Raw genomic sequence first — 20,904 nt, 5'->3', positions numbered from 1 at the left:
TTTCGTCATAATAAGTGGACTGTCGCAGCTGCGATGACGTTGAGAACGTGTTCGCCATAATGACAGTAAACCATCAACAAAAAAGCCACATTAAACATATAAACCTTGAGCTGTGAAATTCGACCGATACCGCCGTCATTTGTTTTGGAGCAGTCGGGTCAGGATCCGGATCACCATATTTTTAAGTCTTGGAGAAATCTGGCAAAACTGAAGAACTGAACAGAGCAGCGAGGTAAAGTTAGCACGTTAGCCAGCTAACTAAGCAGGTTAACCTGCGAAGCCGCTAGCTCATGGCGAATGCCAGCAACTGGCTTTCGTGTACCGACCGGTCGCCTGGTTTGGAAGTTGGTTTATTATAACACGGTACGATGTACACGTCAAAATTAAACTCCGCACTGGGTTTTAAGTGAGCACGTTTATAACGTCACGAGTAGTCCGATTCCAGTTAGCCTTGTTTAGCTACGGCGCACTCAAAGCACGCAGCTTATTTACATCATTTAAATGCGAGGAAATGCAAAACGTTTTGCTTCAATCAGAATGACTGCTTTCGTGTACTTGGTTGCTGTTGTCTTGCTTTTGAACGGTCCTATATTTTTTTGACAGTTTTAGTCCCTGGAGATTGCTGCACCTGCAAAACAGCCAATCTGTCTCGTGTATTACTAAATATAACATTACTATGTTCCGGTCGATTGAGTTTAAGTACTGCTTCCCTGTAATGTAAAAGTTTGGCTCAGTGTGCTTTGATTGTAAGTCACAACTTAATGGCTCATATGACACGGTGGGTGAGGTTACAGAGCGTGGTTGGGAATGGGATGTGAATTTTACTGTGGGTCTTCATAGGAGTTATGGCGTCGGCATCTGCCACTGTGGACTCTAAGGCAGAGCTGACTGCTCTATTGGAACAATGGGAAAGGGAACAACAAGGCAGCACTCAGGAGCTAGTTAACATCCTCACCAAGTAAGTGGTTCTGACTCATCACATTAGACATTCCCTTCTGTCTGATTTTGGGGGGTAATCATGTCCAAACTTTCAGAATCTCTGAGCTCGTCGAGAAGGAGACTGAGGAGTACCACAAAGCAGACCCAGACCCTTTTGATGACCGTCATCCTGGTATGATAAAGAAAAGCAGATATTGTGGGCGGTTTAGTACATTTACTCATGTTCTTGTCTTTTTTTTTTGCCACCAGGCAGAGCTGATCCACAATGTGTCTTAGGGCATTTGCTCAAGATCCTGTTTAAGAATGATGACTTCATGAACACAGTAAGGCTGGTTAGAATAGGTATATTTGACATACAAGAAACATTAACGTGAAGTGCTTCATAATGTTTTATCTCCCACATAGTTGGTGAATAGTTATGTGATGGCCAGCAGAGAATTTGCCCTCAACGCAGAAGCTTGTCGCTTACTTCAGAACATCATGCCTGGCCTGGAGACAGCAGTGGTCTTTCAGGAGAAGGTACGTTATTGCCGCCGTTGACCGTGTCATAACAATATTTTGATTAATTTCTGGTCTTATTCAACCATAACATTCAACATTCAAACTATTTACGTTACTTTACATTATAATATATATTGTTTCGTACGTTTCCAAGAACAACAACAATAAGGGGAAGCAATATTCCCATTTTAACTTTTGACTCTCATTCAATTACTCCTGCCAGTCATTAGACAACTAAAATTGGTGCTGTACAGGGAGACGCACCTGAATACTACAAGTGTAGTTTACAGTTTGAGGGGGGTCTTGAAGAAGTTTGTCACACCATAGCGTAGGTCTGTGTGATATAACGATATATATCGAGAGATGATATAAAACTATATATATCTAGAGAGAGAGAGAGAGAGAGATAATCCTCTGTTGTTTATATCATTAGATTTACCTTGCTGTTACTGAGGGAATCCTTGAATTACTTTTCTTCCACCAAGTAATATTTTTGCAGGATAAATCATTGGCATACTTGAAAGTTACTTGAAACACTATTGTATTTATTGTAATTCTTAGCCTTTTACTGCATTCCTTAAAACGTAGTTATACTACCAGATATTTTGAATGGTATTTATTTGGCCATTTGTTTTATTTTATTAATCTTTTATTCATTAAATTTTGTGGTTTATATACAATATGCATTTTATCAATTAATGAATAAAATATAATAGTAGATTGGCATTAATTTATTGTAATTTTACTGAAAAATTTTATCGGATATATGTCATCAGGATATAAAATTTTGTCCATATCGCACAGCTCTATCAAAGGGTCAATACTCTGCACCAATCAGCTGGTTTCTCACAAATATTGTTTTGTTTGTCGAGTCAGAGTCCAGCCTTCCAGCAGGTTCCACTTCCAGACTGTTTTTCTTCATTTAGTGTTTCATTCTCTGCCCGATCTCATTAAAATAATGAAAAGATGACTTAAGATAGACGTGATCTGAGACACATGAGACGGTGTGTGTGTGCATAATTGCACTGATTTTATTGTAATTTTCTAATTTCCTTGTTTGGGTCTCTTCAGGAGGGAATAGTTGAAAGGTTGTTCAAGTGGGCTCAGGAGGCCGAGCAGCCCCTCAGAATCTATGCCACAGGCCTGTTGGCAGGCGCCATGGAGAACCAGGACATTGCAGCCAACTACAGAGAAGAGAACTCTGTTTTGGTCAGTAGGGGGTGCTATTGGCCCTGCCGCGCCTCCTTATTAATTAGTTACAGTACACAGTGATAGACGATGTGTTCTGTTCATATTAAAATGAGGATTCTTCTTAAGTCATCAAATATCCCATCCCTGTCAATCAGCATGTTTGAAATTCTCTCCATTAACAGGTGCCATTGATGCTGCATCGTTTACGTGAGCTTCAAGATAAAGACGCAGAGACGAAAAGAGAAATCAAACGTCCTAGTCCCAGAAAAACTCTGAGTGGACCTTTGCTACCTTTGGACGAGGAGACGGTTGATGGAGGCTTTGAGAAGCCCTTCTCACTCGGCCAAAATGGGGCTGAAACGGAAGCATCGGAACCAGAGGATGGTGAAATGAATCTTTCCGCCTTGGAGCCTGCAAATGAGCTCCCGTTTCATCCCAGCGCTCCTCACAAGACCAACAATTGTGCCACTTCGGCCGTTAAAACCATGATGAAGCCCATGTCGGCCTCAGGGTCACTCCTGCACCTAGGTGCCTCTGATGGTAGTAGTTACCTAAAAAGAAAAGTAGAGAAGGAGAGTAGCAGGTCCGCAAAGCACAAGTTGAATTTCTCCCTGCCAGAACCGGAGAGGAGTTTAAGCGAGCTTTCCAACAGCAGCTGGTCTGAGATGAGTCCATGGGTGATTGGCAACAACTACCGCTTATATCCTCTGACCCCTGAGATTGAACAGAGACTCATTCTGCAGTATCTCACTCCTCTGGGAGAATATCAGGAGGTTGGTTTGTTTTTTCAGCACTGAAATTTTTTTAATTAAGGTCACATGACACTTTGACAATGTTTGAAATCATCACCTTTTGAATGTTTTGATGTAATGAAAGCAATATATTATTTTAAGGACTCAGCTAAATATTATGAGATTGTTGTGGAAATTTTTAAAATTTTTTGTTTTTAATTTTTGTCCTATCTTCAGTTGTTGGCAGTGTTCATGCAAATGGGAGCCCGTGAGCTGCTCATGCATTATATGGATCTAAAGCAGACCAACGATGTGCAGCTCACATTTGAGGCTCTCAAGGTGAAGTCGTACAGTCAATGTGATCCACCCCAAAAACACCATGGAGAGTAATTTTTTTTTCCTTTTATTTGTCTCTCACAGTACTTAGCATCTCTGCTGCTTCACAAGAAGTTCGCTGCAGAGTTTGTGGCACACGGAGGAGTTCAGAAGTTGCTGGAAATCCCGAGGCCCTCTATGGCTGCTACTGGAGTGTCCCTGTGCCTCTACTATCTTGCCTATAACCAGGATGCCATGGAAAGGGTAAAAAAAAAAAAAGAGATTATGTTCATACACAAAAAAACAATGTAGATATTTTTGCAGTCTAGCATTACATTTTACATTCGTGTGTGTACAGTGACTATAAAAAGTGTACATACTCCTGTTCGAATGCCAGGGGAAATCATTTCAAAACTTTTTTCCCCCTAACAAAATTACCATGGGAAAACATGATGATTATACCAGGGTTGAACCTTTTGACCATAATTCCAAAAGGTATGTTTGGCGCGAACAGAAGACTGCTCATCACCAAAAGAACACTGTCTTGACATTGAAGCATGAGTTGCAACTGGGGCCTTAGACAACGTGGAAAGAATTTTGAAAAGTTTGAAGTAGCAGGGAGTGTTTGCACAAAACCTAAAGACTTCTGCTGGAAAGCAAAACAAATGTCAGGAAAAGCCTACTAGAACATCTGAACCTCACTTGGGGTAATCAGAGGCACTTAAAATGGTGGGAGGTGTGTGGTGACTCCCATTTATCACGAGTTTGAATGTGATTGGTCAATCCCAAAGACAGCTGAATTCTAGATATGACACACACTTGCAACCACATTGCTTTAGTTCAGAAAACCTGACATTTGAACAGGTGTGTGTAGAATTTTTATATCGTGCGTGCATGTACACACAATTACTATACGTATGTACATACTAGAGGCTGACATTTCCTACCGGGTCCCATGGGATTCCTGCTGGATGGGAGTAAACTTGACTTCCCTCGTAATGATTGGACAGGAGCGGGAGCAAAGGTCATCCAATGCAGGAGGGAGTATGAATTGTGATAACAGTCACCGGGAATTTATGGGAGTGGGAACCATGAGACGGGAGTGGAAACTGACGAGAGTGGAAAAACATGATGCAGTTATATTTTAACTTCAATCAAATCGATATCTGGATGTTTCCCCTGAGCATCGTGCTAAATGTTGCTCACTCGGGATTGGGATCAATCTCTGTCGGAGTGAGCGGGATTCGGTGGGATCTTTTATTTTTAAATGCGCAGGATTTTTTAAAACTACGTGGGATTGGTGGGAATTTTTTTAAATATGGGATTGGGAGGGAGCGGCGCGCTCTCTGTGGGAGTGAGAGGAAGTTGGATTTTCTTTTTTAAACAGTCACTCAGGCTTTGGGAGGGTGTGGGATCAACGTCTGTGGGAGTGGGAGTCAACTTCCACTATGGTGTCAGCCTCTAATACATACATACATGGATGCGTACAAATCTCTCAACTGTCAGTCATTTCACTATTGGTCTTGAAATGGCGCCATTTTAACAGTGACCATTCATTTATCTTTACTAAAGTAAGGCACAAATCAAATTAGTTGATTTAGAAGATTGGCTCGGATAGAACACGCAACAAATTGTCAGCAAAAGCCGTCATCTTTTCAACCTCAGCATTTTTATGGAGAGAAAAAACAGATTTAAAAAAAATTGTTTTTATGATTATTTGATTTATTTATTTACATTTTTTTTTTTTTTTTTATATACCAAACCTCAAATTTGGTAAAGAACCTATTTTCAAAAATTTACAGTCATTCAACCATTTGTTTTGAGAAGAGTCAAGTCCAAACATGTCCCAAAAATGTCCAGACTTAGGATTTCCCCCAGCTTTTGAAATTCACAAACCAAATATTTATAAAGTAACTCTTCAAATTTCAATTTATTGTTTAGGATTGTTAATTGAATAATTTCTGAGCTATGTTGTTGTTTCCATTTTGACTCACTTATTTAAATGAGTTATGTCACAGCTATATCTAGAATCCAAGAGTCTCACGCTATTGCAAATATCCTTTGAAAACCTGTATTTTGTTGAAACCAGTAGGATCCTATTGGTATTCATTGGTGTGACTTCTCCTTCCAAGGTATGTATGCTGCCCCACTCCGTCCTGTCAGATGTGGTTGGCTACACACTGTGGCTGCTGGAATGCTCGCATGCATCTGGCTGCTGCCACGCCACCATGTTCTTCTCCATTTCCTTCTCTTTCCGCGCTGTGCTGGAGCTCTTTGACAAGCAGGACGGGCTGCGACGCCTCGTCAATCTGGTAGGGCACACCAGCAGCTCGCCTCACGGGAGCTCCACTTTAGCCATGTAAATGTAACCATCTGTGTTGCTGACTGAAAATCTCCGTTACAGACTGCAATGCTGAATTTTCCGTGACGCTACATAGCACATGTTGATTGCATACTGATGTATCATATTACATCTTCCAGATTAGCACATTGGAGATCTTGAACCCTGACGACCAGGGAGCGCTGCTGAGTGATGACGAGATTTTCTCCAGCAGGCAGACAGCCAAGCATACTTGCATGGCGCTGCGCAGGTACTTTGAGGCTCATCTGGCCATCAAGGTGGAGCAGGTGAAGCAGTCCCTGCAGCGCACAGAGGGAGGGGCTCCTATTCACTCACAGCCCTACTACAAGGTATTTGTTGATGAATGAAAGGTGTGATTAGATGAATTAAAGACAGGGCTGGGTGATTAATTAAAATGTAATCGTGATTTCGATTTTGGCTTTTCACAATCATAAAAATGTAATTGAAGAAAAATTATTAGTTTGCCGAACGGCTATGTGTGTTTGTGCAAGTTCCTTTATTTTTAAAGCACCCTGAATGCACCGTTGCTTGCAATAGCAAGCGTATGACGTAGTTGGAGTTTAGTTAAACTAAACGCACAACAAAAATAATTATGCAGATTTTATATTTAGATATAACATTTGAATTATAAAAATCGTTTTAGGTTTGTTCTGGACATTCGCCGAAAAAGCCTATTGACTGACTAAAAAAAATTAGCATTAGACATTCTGACAGAGATTTACCATTCAAATAATGAATATTCACACAGAAACGTAGTAGGAACATATAGACGGGCAATATCAAAATACTCACAGGCATATATTACTAATCTGGGAAAAACTAGTTATTTTAATAAAGTTCAATCGCGACTTTCTTCTGCTTTTTTAATCTTAATGTAAAGGTCTATTTCCATGCGTGCACCACACTGCCCCTAAGAGTCCAAGGCGCACACAGTAGCAAAAGCTTTTATTTTTATTTATTGGTAACTTTTGAATATTATTTTATTTATTGCTAATTTATTTTCTGGTTCATTTAAGTTATATTTAAAGGTGTGTTCTGGTAGCTCAATAAATACATAGTTTTGAAATCAATGAATGATTGTATTTAACACATTCACTGCCATTGACTGTTTTAGAAGTCAAATATCCATGTTAACTGGGAAGGCTGGCAGTGAATAATTTAGTTAATAATCGTGATTTCAATATCAATCAAAATAATCGTGGTTGTTAGTTTTTCCGTAATCGCCCGGCCCTAATTGAAGACTTTTTGTAGTGCTCATTTGGCTTCTTTCCTTGGTCACAGGCGGTCAGTTACAGCCGCGAACAGGTAGTTGAAATGATGGAGTTTCTCATCGAGCATGGTCCTCTTCGTTTATATTGGGAACCAGCAGAGGTCTTCCACAAACTCTCTTGTATCCAACTTCTACTGCAACTCATTTCTATCGCATGCGACTGGAGGACCTATTATGGCAGGTGTGTAGGATGTGGTATTAAATGTCTTTTATAGTATGATTGTGGTTTGTGTGTGTTTTGTCAGCTACGTTTGTTTATTTTCATGCAGGAGTGACACTGTGCGCTATGCCCTTGACATCCTCAGTATCCTCACGGTCGTACCAAAGACTCAGATGCTGTTATCTGAGACTGTTGCTGTTGTCGATGAGGGCGGGTCTACTATTTCTAGCGCTGGTATGTATGCAGAGTCATGATATTTTAGCTAATAACCAAAAACGAAATTATTTGTTGTCAGTTTTCAAATGAATATTGTAATAGTTGTTAACAACACTGGCTCCATTTATTCTGTTGCAGAGCATTTATGTGTAGTGGTATTTCTTGAAAAGAGAAATAATTTCTTAGAGTTTTTTGAGCCAGTGTGACCTTGTTCCAGTTTCCGTGGACACAAATGTACAGGCATTGATGTTGTCTATGGGTGCTATGTGTGCTGTTCATGCAAGACCAAGCAATCCTTCAAGGCACCTGGGTATGTGGGCCTGTGAGTCTCCAATCAGGAACACAGGGCAGTTACGTGTCTGAATAAATGGCGAACCTTGAGGTTGTAACAACAAAAAAGGAATAAATAAAGTGATGAATATGGTAATACAGTATAACAAATAATATAATTCCCATTGCAGCATTTATACTCATCGGCCTTAATATTAGGAGTTCCTGTTGTTTTAACCTGTCATATTGTTTGTATCCCTTTGTGAGACTGAATTTATTTTTCCTTGCAGGAATGAACATTGTCCTGGCAGTGGCAGAGGGAGAAGTGTTTGTGAACGATGCTGAGATCCAGAAGTCTGCCCTGCAGGTTGTCATTAACTGTGTCTGTGCTCCCGACAAACGCATGTCCAGCATTGGCAAGTTCATTGCGGGCACGCCCCGTCGTCGCCTTCCTCAGATGACCAAAGCCAGCGAGAATGTGCTCACCAAGATGTGGAATGTGGTGCAGTCCAACAATGGCATTAAGGTAGTATGTTCCAGATTAGATTTATTCATTTTTTTAACTTAAGTGAACTGGCAAAATGTGACACAAACCTTAGCTAAAGAGTAAGCTGCAACGATTTTTTGATTAATTGACAACTAATCAAGTATCAAATTAATTGATGATGACTTTTGTTAGCTGATTAATCGTTGAGGCCTTGTTTAACTTTTCTGTCTAAATCCTCTGAATTTCAGCCTCTCAACAGTAAATATTAATAATTGTATTTATAACAATAAAACAGTAACTATTGATACTTATTTATTATCATAAAGCAGACTACCTTTGCGTTTTATCAAAATAAGACTTTGTAAACATTTTTTACTTTAGAAAAAATAATTTCTGACATGTTATGGACCAAACCAGTAACTGATGCATGGAAATTCAAAAAAGTTTATTTTTTTAAATGTTTTTATTTTTTAAAATCTGATTAATCAATTAATCGACAAGAGATAATCAATTATTAAAATAATTGTTGGTTGCAACCCTACCAAATTGCACCAGTGGACAAATGGATACAGACCAGTATTAAATGCAATGGATGGACCTCACCCACAACTACTTCCATCTAAACTAGAAAATGGTTCTACCATAAATTGTCTTTACAAAGTTTTGTCTATATTTTCTTACTCAAGTTTGAGATATCAAGCAATTTTAAGCACACAAAACTGTTGAATGCTCAGCTCATAAAAGATTTGCTGCACAAACTACTACAAATGCAAACATTCATGTTTTGCCTGACAATTGTTTAAGGGGTATTAATGCATCATTTCTGGAGGCACAGAGAAGCATTGGGAGGCATTTCCCCAAATTTCTATCACCAATTTTGACAACAAAAGCCCGTTTGATTTGAACTCCCAACTCAACGCAACCACCAAAGCCTGCTTTTGTGACCCCCTTTTTAAAAATTATTATTATTATTATTTTTTTTTAAACTATCCTCTAGGTACTGCTGTCCCTGCTGACAGTGAAGATGCCCATTACAGATGCAGATCAGATCCGAGCTCTGGCCTGTAAGGCTCTGGTTGGTCTGTCTCGGTCCACTTCTGTCAGGCAGATTATCAGCAAGTTGCCTTTGTTCAGCAGCGGACATATCCAGCAACTCATGAAGGAGCCTGTGCTCCAGGACAAACGCAGCGAGCATGTCAAGTTCTGCAAGTTTGCGGCTGAGCTCATGGAAAGAATATCCGGCAAACCCTTACTGATCGGTACTGATGTATCCCTGGCCTGGCTGCAGAGAGCAAGTGTGGTCGCTCAGTCGAGGATCACCTTTCCAGAGAAAGAGCTTCTGCTACTTATTAGGAACCACCTTGTAGCCAAAGGCCTTCACGACACGGCCACCGCCCTCACCAAGGAGGCAGATCTCCCGATGGCGTGTGTATCTCATTCATCACTCTCTGCTTCTCCTTTCGTCGCTGTCACTCCCCCTACCGCCACGATCACCACCTTGCCTCGCACCCCACGGCTGGCCAACGGTGTCGGGTCAAGACTTGGCAATCTCCCCTCACATTCATCCAATCCATCGCCCGGCCATTTACAAGCGCGCCCCTCGATGTCGCAACCCCCTGTGCCCTTGACGACCGCTTTCCCCCCGACATCTGTGCCTCACTGCAACAACGGCTCGCCTCTGATCGGCCGAATCGTTTTCACCCGTGAACGGCACACGTGGTGCAGTGCGATGAGCTGCAAGAAACCTCGAGTGCTGAGGCAGAAGTCAGACCACGGCGCCTTTAGCCAGACACCAGCGATGAAGAAGCAGTTCGACAGACACATGCCCTCCCCTCCTGCATTAGACAGTATCATCACAGAGTATCTGCGGGAACAGCACGCACGCTGTAAAAACCCAGTGGCAACCTGCCCGCCTTTCTCCCTCTTCACCCCTCATCAGTGCCCTGAATCCAAACAGAGACGCCAAGCACCTATTAACTTCACGTCCCGACACACGAGGAGGGTCATATATCCTAAATATGGTGGAGTCGACGGAGGTTGCTTTGACAGACACCTCATCTTTAGCAGGTTGACATCCAAACGCTCTGTGCACTTTATTTTGGTATGCATGTTTTGGATAATTACTTTTCACTGTTCTTTGCTTTTGCCAGGTTCCGTCCAATCTCTGTATTCAGGAAAGCTGAGGAAGATGAGAGTGGATTCATGTGTTGTGCCTTCTCAGCTCGCGAGCGGTTCCTAATGCTTGGGACCTGCACTGGCCAACTGAAACTCTACAATGTGTTCACAGGCCAGGAGGAGGCCAGCTATAGCTGTCACAATTCAGCCATCACTCACCTGGAGCCCTCTCGGGTTGGCAAATGAGACTCTTACTGTGTACAACCATGTTTGTTGCTTCAAGTTTAGCTGTCCTAAATATCTCATTTTGTGTTTTTAGGATGGCTCCCTGATTTTAACATCAGCCTCCTGGAATTACCCAACGTCTGCGCTGTGGGGGATGAAGTCTGTGTTTATCATGAAGTAAGTCATCTATCTCAAAAGCTCATTGGATGAAATGGTTGTTGTCTTTTCATTTCAAAAAGCTTAGTTTGGATTTAATCTCACAGAGAAGTTTAATTGTTCTTGGCCATTTTTCATCTCTGTTTTTCCTCATAATAAATATTCCTACTTAGACTGCTCTGATGTCAGCCCAATGTTGCTGACAGCCCCATTGGTTCTTATTTGCATAGCACTGTATCTGGGGTATTGCTATTAGGGGTATCCCAAACTGATCTTTGAGATTGGAAATTGGCCGGATGTCAGCAACAAAATTAGTATCTGATCACATCGGACTGGATCTAAAATCTCCGGTTTTAACACTCGTATTCACGCAGTCCATTCCATGCTCCGCTCCAGCATTTTCATCCAGCAATGCCCTGATGGCATGCAGAACCCACGTGATCACAACGACAGGTTGCTAAGGTGCTACCATAGTAGCGAGCAGTAAAGAGAATGTTGTTTGCTTAATCGTTTATTGGCACTCCAATTGAAGTTCACCGTAAAACTAAACAAGAATGACATTACATTACATACAATTAAATGTTTAAATACATCAGACTTTGATGATTAATTTTTGTTCACAAAAATTGCTTGCTCGAAGTTTACACAACATGAATGAAAAACATCACTGACGAGCTAATGAAGATTAGCATCGACCACGCGGCACTTACAAATAAATAATAAATAAATAAATAATGAATATTGGTACACAAACACGTTCTAAACACACACAAACAGACAATATAACAATACTCTCAGGCATATTCTTAAAATCTGTGAAAAACGAGTTTTATTGCCGATATTTGATCGTGACTTCTACTTTCTTTGTTACTGGATGTGTATCTCGTATGCACCACACTGCCCCTCCGAGGTCAAGACGTGCACAGCAGTTTATGTAACCCATTGGTTAATAATAAACGGGTCAGTTTTTCTCATACTTACTGTTTGTTGCTGATGATTGTTCTCTGAGTAATATAAATGGATTAAGCCCTTTCTAACATTCCATATTATAAAATAAAGTATGTATGATTATTGCTGAAATCTGATCGAACCCATATCGGTATCGGCCATAACGCAATGCTGCAATGTCGGATCGGAAGTGAAAAAGTTTTGTTATTGTCACAGTACTAAAAGAAATGTAAACAAACAAAAAAAGCAGACGCTCTCAGAAACATTGCAGAGGATTTTAATTCGAATGCAAGAAATATAAAATCGGCATTCTTGTAAACATTTTCATATTTGAACTTGTCTAAGGCAACAACCAATTTTCACACATGCATCACCCTCATGAAATGTATGGCACGTGAAATGCACAAAGCAAAGCACACTACATGCTATCAACTATAATAAATTTTTGAAATGGTAATGCTTAGCATTTGAAATTTGATCACGGTTTATCGGTAAACCGTAAATCGTTTCGTCCCTAGTTGAAGTCAGTATGTTTGTAGAATATCCTGTTTCAAATCAAAATAAACAATTGTATTGACATAATTTACTCCGTCAACTGTTGCTCGTTTGCTCTCAAACAAGATTTAAAGTGCGCTTTTAAAATAAAAAAAAATAAAAAAGTTTAGTGAAATGATCTTAAAATGTACGCTACCTACAGTACAAACCAAACATTTGTGCTTTTTTCATCTCTCTGCTTCCACCTTGTTGGTATTTTCTGCCCATTGTTACAGCAGCTTCATGCTGTCAAAACAAAGCTCGTTCAAAAGATGTGCTGTTTAATTATGCACGCCAGCAGCCCGAGGCTTGCAGGCTTCACTTCACTGCACACCGAGTATTTGACTTCGCTCATCCATATAGTGCAACCTTGGCAACTCTCTGCTGATTGATCCTGAGCTCAGCAACAAGCTGTGACAAGCTTTATATTCCTTTATTCTCCCACTGATATATTTGAAATATGTTGCACCCCTCTTGTCTGCAGGCATTCCTTTCTGGGTGACCATTATGTGGAGTTCAGCAAACTGTCACAAGATCGCGTCATTGGGACGAAGGAGCAACTAGCACATGTATGTATGTTAGTCTTTAAACCTGACAACATGGAATATTTAATGCAGAGAAAATCCTGACCTTCACAAATGACAGCTCCCGTAAAGCTCTGCTCTTTTTAGATTTATGACATTCAGACGGGCCAGGTGACACTGACTCTAAATAACCCAGACCTGGCTAATAACTACAAGAGAAACTGTGCCACTTTCAACCCCACGGATGACCTGGTACTGAACGATGGCGTCCTGTGGGATGTGCGCTCAGCTCAGGCCATCCACAAGTTTGACAAGTTCAACATGAACATCAGTGGTGTGTTCCACCCCAACGGCCTGGAGGTCATCATTAACACGGAAATTGTATCCTTGAAACTTAAGTACTCTGAGCCTTCATTTAACAAATGTTTTTAGCATATCTTATGGAGCACTTGGATTTGTTGGATAAATAGATGGCTGTGGTTATAGTGAGGGCTGGGCGATGAATTTTGGTTTCTCACGATCATAAAAACATGATTGAAGAAAAAGGATTAATGTGCCACACGGCCCAGGGTGTATGCAAGTTCCTGTGTTGTAAAAGCACCCTAAATTCACCTGTTGCTTGCAGTAGCAAGCGTGTAACGTATATTATTCTGTATGTTATTCCCAGTTGAAGTTTACTGGAAAACTAACAATACAACAAAACAATTACACTCAATGTATGTTTAAATACAACACATACTCTGTCATAGCTTTCTTCCCGAAAATTGGCAGTTTAATGCTGACACACAATGTAAAATCCTATTGAAGGGCTAACAATAATTATCGTTAGAAGATATCATGGGAGTGATTGACCTTCAAATAACAAATATTCACACACAAGTGCTTTAGGAACACATGAAGACAGGTAATATAACCATTACTCACAGGAATATATTCTTTCTAATGTGTGAAAAACGAGTTACTTTCTTCTTGTGCTCTTATCTAAATGTGCATCTTCATGCATGCACCACACTGCAAGAACAGTCTGTATTTATTTTTATTTGTTTTTTGATATTATTTTAATATTATTTTACTTGTTGCCATTTTATTTTCTGGTTGTTTTAAGTTAAAGTTGAGTTTTGGTAGTTGAATCAATACTATGTTTTAAAATCAATTAATAATCGGGTTAATTAAGGCTGATTTCAATAATCAAAATAATTGTGATTTTATTTTAGTTTTTTGTATTTTTTTTTCCCTCCATAATCGGCCGGTCGTAGTTAAAGATAGTTTCTGGTCAAACACAATGTAGTCTTCCTTAAACTGAGTTCTTAGTGGGATCTGCGAACCTTCCACCTCCTTCACACGGTTCCTGCTCTGGACCAGTGCAGGACAGTCTTCAACAACAACGGCACGGTCATTTACGGAGGTGAATAAACACCTAGTGTTGGGATGTGGGGTTGGTCTCTCTCTGCAATCAGTTGTGAGAAAAACAGAGCCTTTCGAGATGAGATGTGCTTGTACTCGGGTTTAGATACCACAACTCCAGAAGGCTTCAAGTTGGATTGGGTTATTGTTGCTGGATGTGCTGTGATGGTGCCTGGAGTTACTTTTTTACCAGCTCACTCTGAGCCCCTTGTGTGTCTGCAGCAATTTTGCAGGCTGATGATGAAGACGACATGATGGAGATGCAGATGAAAAGTCCATTTGGTTCATCGTTCCGGACTTTCAATGCCACAGACTACAAACCCATTGGTATGGCAGTTGACTGTCCTCATGCCTCAACCTTGAATACTATATGCTGTATTAGTATAGTTCAGTCACATTTAAATATATATGATCTTTGGTTACTTAACTGACATGTTTCTGTGATTGTTTCAGTCACCATTGATGTCAAGAAGAATATTTTTGATCTGTGCACAGACTCGAAAGACTGCTACCTTGCAGTGATTGAGGTAAGTTGTGTGTGTACTTTTGTTTTCATGTTTAATAGTTTAGGATTTCTTGATAAACAGTTCATGCTTTTATTCCATAGAACCAAGACTCCATTAACACAGACACTGTCTGCCGCCTTTATGAAGTTGGTCGACAAAGACTGGCGGAGGAAGAAGAGGAGGATGAGGAGGATCAGGTATGTATTGTATTAATATTTTCATTCCTGATTATTTCTTATAATGATGACATCGATTGATTAATGGCCTAAGATGCCGCAAGATGATGCCAAAGCCCTTGTTAATAGGACTGTACAGTGGTATCATGATTTACGAGTGCCCCAACGTGAGTTTGTGGAGTTGCAAGATGGTTTTTGATTTTATTTTTTGCACTGTGTTGTGATACAGAATCTGAGCTAAGACCATCCTTCAGATATGCCGCTGTTCAAGTGAAGTGGGGGGGGGGAAAAAACTCGCCAATGCACTTTCAGCCATTTATTGAACAGGAAACTAATGGAGCAGCCACTGACACAAAATGTATAAATTTAAAATGATAGTGTTTTGGGATTATAGTTTGTGGTATAATTACTAGTGAAACTATTAATATAGGCACTTATATATATTTTGTATTCACATATTTTCTCACTATTCGTTAGGACTTTGTCCTTATCCCCTTTGAATATCAGGTATTTAAGGCAAATACGTAGAGCTTATTATGGTGATAAGTATATTAACATCATATTTGTTGTCATTTGTGCCCCAGGAGGATGACGATCAGGAGGAGGAGGACGATGACGACGACTCTGATGACGACGTCGATACAGATCCTCTTATTGCTGAACTTGAGAACGAGAACGGTGGAGATGACGACGATGATGGAAATGACGAGTTCTCTCCCTCTGATGAGGAGGTGGCTCGCCTTCTCGAGGAGGACCTAGAAGGAGGGGACGACGAAGATGACGACGACAACGATGATGACTCAGACAATGATGACGCGGAACTGGATGGGGACAATGGTAGGTGCTACTTTAACCTTAAGTCTTTAATGTTGCTACCCCCTAGTGCAAATTGTCACATAATGTGTACCCATGGCAGGATTTTTGACCAACTTTTATAACTAGGAGCATCCCCCTTTAATACTTCCCAAAAACCAAAAGCTGGTTACATTATCCTCCCAAACTCTTTCGCAAAGGTCTTAGAGCTGTGAGTGATGCAATAAATAAAACGATGAGCTGACTAAGCCGTTTAAGAAGGAAATGAATCTGCATGCTCTTTCTTACCTTTGTGGCTGACACAGTTCAGTGTACCGAAGAATTACAGTGATCCATTTTTAACAAAACAGGTTTACTGAAATTAACTTAACCCAACTATTTTTACTTATTAAAGTAATGTAGTAGGCAAGGGGCAATAGACAATGTTTGTCCTTATGGTGGTAAATGGAGTTTTCTTTTTAGGTGGTTCCTGGTGTAAAAAGTTTGAGAACCACTGGTGTAGTAAATACAGGGAAATGTATTTCAGTGGAGTTTAAGAAAAACTTTCGGTGTCTTATCCATACTGTAGAAAATGGCACAGAAACCCAGAGAAATCTGCTGATGCTGCTTTTGTTTTTGTCATTTTGGCAGTTTTACTCACACCCACTGACAGATGCCTTAGTAAGTAGCTGTTTCTTTTCCCATTTCGCCCTCAAACAGACAGCTCTGACAACTCTGACCTTGAGGATGACATAATTCTGTCCCTGAATGCGTGAAGGACGTTTGGCAGCTGGGACTGAGTAAATGGACCACAAGTCAAGACCTTGGCATCGTCGACGTGAGCTGCAGAGGAAGAGGCAAGAACAAGAAAGTGGGGGATCAGCAGATGCAGTGGGAGTTAATTGGAGCTCTGCCCATTTGAACGTGTTAGCGTCTGTGTACAAATGGATGGCATGATTGGACCAAGGAGGAATCTCATCGATAAATAAATAGTTTTATAGGAAGGCTTGATGTGGCAGGAAATGGCTGGTGTGTGGGTGCTTTGAAAAGTTGCATATTTTATTCATAAACCTTTTAATAAGTATCTCCGTTTGATATAAAGCCCCACATACGCAGCAACTTCGTGAGAAATTACTAGGGAAAAGGTGCTACATTTTAGGGGTGCAGTCGTGTTTCTAAGAATGTAACGCATCCATAAGCGTAGACTTAACCATAGACTGGAATTGTCATCAAAGGTGTAATTAGGTTTTGGATTTAGGCTGCAAAATTGATGCAAAGACATCAGAAGCAATGCTATTCTTGCACTTGTTTTAGGTTGGATCAGTTGAATCGACTCGGTGCTCCTGACTTGTTGACCCAAACCAATAGAATGCTCAACATGACAAAACTGCCAATGCCTCCTGCGCGATCCCCACACACACACTCAAACTTTGACAGCTGTCCTACATGCTGCACCCACTAAGGTTTAGCCTCCAGTAAATGAATGCCAACCTTTAGTGCTTTTGATAACAAAAATTGACCTTGCCAAGTCTTGGACAAAAAAAAAAAAAAAAAAACTTATATAAAAATTGGGGGTGAAAATAAGTTGATATAAAAATTTATTTTGATTCAGTTCGTTTCTCGGCCTATTCAAACATTGAGGGGTAAAAATCTCTGGCTCAATTTTATATAGCCGTGAAAAGGTTGTTGTTTTTTGTAAACGATTACGCCTTGCATCTTCGTTTTATTGGCTTTCTTTTTCACAGGAAGTTATGTTGATGTTTCTGTGACATTTAATGTACAGCTTGTATGTACCTAAAGTATTTTTCCTATAAATAAAACTCCAGAATTAGATTTGCGTGCCACTTTATTGATGAATGTTTTCCATCTCTGTGTCTGGGGGCATTAACAAGGTTCTCCATCACATGCGCAGACATGAAAGCAAGCGTGCACTCTATAATGAAAGGAATCTGAGCAAGCAAGGAGGCCCTGCACAAATGGACACAATGAATGTAGTATAACTTGACCCTTGTTTTTTTACTTACTATGTCAATTTTATCGGGCCTCTTTGAGATGCTAGTGTTGCTGTAAAACTGACTGACGCTCCTAATATTTTGCCCCTTCTGATAACCTCATAAATCAGGATGTGTATGTTAGTGGTGGTATTACGTGTATATTGCACCAAATGACCATCTTATGTACACACCCCTTTGAGTGTATGTGCTTCCGATTTCCCATGATATGACATAACTCCGCTCTATTTACTGCTAAATTGTGCATGAAGGGATTTATTTCCTTTGGACTCCATACAGTTATTAATAGAACACATTAAAATAGTCATCAGAACCATTAGAAGAGATCAAATACTTTATATAAATTGTGGGATTGCCCACAGAGGCACATGTATACCTGTGTGACATCTTATTTTTTATTTTGACATATACAGTGAATTTAAAAAGTCTTCACACCCCTGTTCAAGTGCCGGTTGCTTTGTGACTAAAAACTCAAACCAAAATAAATCATTTCAAAACTGTTTTCCACAATTAATGTGACCTATGTGACCTAATGTGACCCTGTACAACTCAATTGAAAAACATTATAATTAAACCAGGGAAGTAAAAACAAAACTGAGATTTGGTTGCACAAGTGTGCACACCCTCATAACTGAGGGTATGGCTGTGTTCTTAATTAACCAATCACATTCAAACTTGTTAAATGGGAGTCAGCAGTACATACCTGCCACCATTTAAAGTGCCTCCGATTAATTAGGCTTTTCCTGGCATTTCTTTCTAGCAGAAGCCTTTGTGCTAACCCTGATATTTGGAACTGTTCATAATCATAAACAACACGTGTTTTGCAAGATTTTGAAACTATGGTTGAATCTTTGGCCATAATTCCCGAAGGTTTGTTTGGCGCTAACACAACACTGCTTATCAACTAAAAGAATAATGTACCTACGGGAAAGCATTTCTTTGGCAGCTTTTGGGCTGTTTTTCTTCAGCTGGAACTGGCACCTTAGTCAAGGTGGAGGGAAATATGAACAATTCGAAATAGCAGTCTAGTGTTAGCACAAAACCTGCTTTTGTTAGAAAGGAAAAATATTACATTTAAAAGGAAACTTCTACTAGAACTACTGAACTTTATTTGTGGTTAATTAGAGGCATTTTAAATGGTGGCACGTGTGCTTATATTTAAAATGAGTTTGAATGTCAAGGATTCTTTTTTTTTTCAGGTTAAAGGTCAGATCAGTAGTGGAAATAAGTTTTTAAATGATTTGTTTTGGTGTTAATTTTTTACATCACAAAAACCTCGTATTTGAACAGTGGTGTATAGACTTTCTTACATCCACTGTATATAGTTGTGTATTTTTAATTTGTATTTTTTTTAACAAGAAAGCGAGATTCGGCAGTAGTATTGCGCTGCTGAGCTTAAAGACAGTTTGCGGGCAGGTGATAGATGAGCTCCTCTTATTAGCTCCTCTGTTTTCACTGAGTGTGTCAAAACAGCAGAACTCACTGCAACAGGCTGTTTGCAGAGCACCTCATTGTCAGTTCTACTGCACCCAGGCCAGTGTCACAGCTCTGTACACACAATTCTGAGAAACGTTATTTGGTAACTTCCCCCCTCCAAAAAAAGGGGGAAAAAATTCCCCTAGGAAACAAGCTTAATTATTCCATACCCTGCAAAAAATATTTCTAAGTGCAAAAGACATCATGCAGAGATCTAAAGAAATTCAAGAACAAATGAGAAAGTAATTGATGTCTACCATTGTGGAAAAGGTTATAAAGCAATTTCTAAAGCTTTGGTACTCCAGCGAACCACAGTGAGAGCCATTGTCCACAAACGGCGAAAACATAAAACAGTGGTGAAACTGCCCAGGAGTGGCCGGCCGACCAACATTACTCCAAGAGTGCAGCGATGACTCATCCAAGAGGTCTCAAAAGACCCCCCCCCCCACACACACACAAAAGACATCCAAAGAACTGCAGGCCTCACTTGCCTCAGTTAAGGTCAGTGTTCATGACTCCTGCATAAGAAAGAGACTGGGCAAAAATGGCCTGCATGGCAGAGTTCCGAGACAAAAACTACTGCTGAGCAAAAAGAACATTAAGGCTTATCTCAGTTTTGCTTAACTTCTTGACGATCCCAAAGACTTTTGAGAAAATACTCTGTGGTCTGACGAGACAAAAGTTGAACTTTTTTCAAGGTGTCACATTATACCGCATTTCAGAAAAAGAACATCATACCAATAGTAAAATTTGGTGGTGGTAGTGTGATGGTCTGGGGCTGTTTAGCTGGTTCAATACCTGCAAGACTTGCTATGATAAATGGAACCACAAATTCTGCTGTTTACCCCAAAAATAAATAAACATAAATAAAAATTTCCAGCCATCTGTTTGTGACCTCAAACTGAAACGAACTTGTGTTCTACAGCAGGACAATAGTCGAAAACACACCAGCAAGTCCATCTCTGAATGGCTGAAGAAAAACAAAATGAAGACTTTGGGTGTGGCCTAAGTCAAAGTCCTGACTCATTGCAAGTTATCGCAAATGCTCGATTGCAGTTGTTGCTGCTAAGGGTGGCCCAACAAGCTATTAGGTTTAGGGGGGAATCACTTTTTCACACAGGGCCATGTAGATTTGGATTTTTTTGCTGATTATTATCTATATTAATGTGTGCACAATGCTGTGGATGTGCTTTGCGTGTTCAAGTTGGCTGTAACAAGTTTTGCCCTGTCCAACCAACCAGAGGACAGAAAATTGCTGATGTCCTCGAGGGCTAGTCCCATTGCTAATATAGCTTAAGTTGCATTGGTCAGCACTACCGATTCTGAAGGCCCTGGGCAGATTAGGCTGATTTGGCAACACATTTTAGTGACCACTGGCCACTTGCTTGTATCAGAAATTTTAAGAAAGAAAAATTTAAACCTTTTTTTATAACAATAAAAGACAAAGAACTTTGTGGATCATGACTTTTTCTATAACATGTCCCCGAGTGGTATCCATTCTATAACAGCTATCCCAAATCATAATAAGGCTCGAAATTATTTTGATAAAATGTTACAGATAAACATGGACCCTGTAAGTAATTAAGAATAAAGA

The 20,904-nt window shown here is 40.1% G+C and overlaps 1 protein-coding gene across 3 annotated transcripts; it reads left to right on the top strand.

The window, feature by feature from the left end:
• Positions 1-20: 20 nt before the first annotated feature.
• Positions 21-17,653, top strand: LOC133413726 (DDB1- and CUL4-associated factor 1-like). 3 transcript variants are annotated; one of them, XM_061698449.1, is made up of 25 exons: positions 21-232; positions 841-958; positions 1,035-1,111; positions 1,189-1,262; positions 1,345-1,458; positions 2,512-2,649; positions 2,814-3,404; positions 3,600-3,701; positions 3,783-3,941; positions 5,810-5,989; positions 6,159-6,368; positions 7,321-7,490; positions 7,579-7,703; positions 8,246-8,481; positions 9,440-10,509; positions 10,593-10,791; positions 10,877-10,959; positions 12,905-12,989; positions 13,092-13,325; positions 14,256-14,349; positions 14,571-14,675; positions 14,802-14,875; positions 14,956-15,051; positions 15,615-15,867; positions 16,543-17,653. In XM_061698449.1, the coding sequence occupies exons 2-25, from the start codon at positions 846-848 to the stop codon at positions 16,596-16,598; spliced, it is 4,638 nt and encodes a 1,545-aa protein (XP_061554433.1). In that variant the 5' UTR covers positions 21-232; positions 841-845; the 3' UTR covers positions 16,599-17,653. The 3 variants fall into 3 exon arrangements, with proteins under 3 accessions (XP_061554433.1, XP_061554443.1, XP_061554452.1); XM_061698459.1 differs by lacking the exon at positions 21-232 and adding an exon at positions 259-363; XM_061698468.1 differs by lacking the exons at positions 21-232; positions 841-958 and having other exon boundaries at positions 1,052-1,111; positions 1,193-1,262.
• The last annotated feature ends 3,251 nt before the right edge of the window (positions 17,654-20,904 follow it).

Source organism: Phycodurus eques, chromosome 1 (assembly GCF_024500275.1).
Source record: "Phycodurus eques isolate BA_2022a chromosome 1, UOR_Pequ_1.1, whole genome shotgun sequence".
Classification (NCBI taxonomy): Eukaryota; Metazoa; Chordata; class Actinopteri; order Syngnathiformes; family Syngnathidae; genus Phycodurus; species Phycodurus eques.
Note: the sequence above shows the minus strand (reverse complement) of the source record. Positions and strands in the feature narration are given on the sequence as shown.

Excerpts from the sequence above, each read along its gene's own strand:
- LOC133413726 (XM_061698449.1), top strand. The coding sequence starts at position 846 with ATGGCGTCGGCATCTGCCACTGTGGACTCTAAGGCAGAGCTGACTGCT. Across the intron at positions 959-1,034 it reads CTAGTTAACATCCTCACCAA|AATCTCTGAGCTCGTCGAGA; the intron begins GTAAGTGGTTCT and ends CCAAACTTTCAG. Across the intron at positions 3,405-3,599 it reads CTCTGGGAGAATATCAGGAG|TTGTTGGCAGTGTTCATGCA; the intron begins GTTGGTTTGTTT and ends TCCTATCTTCAG.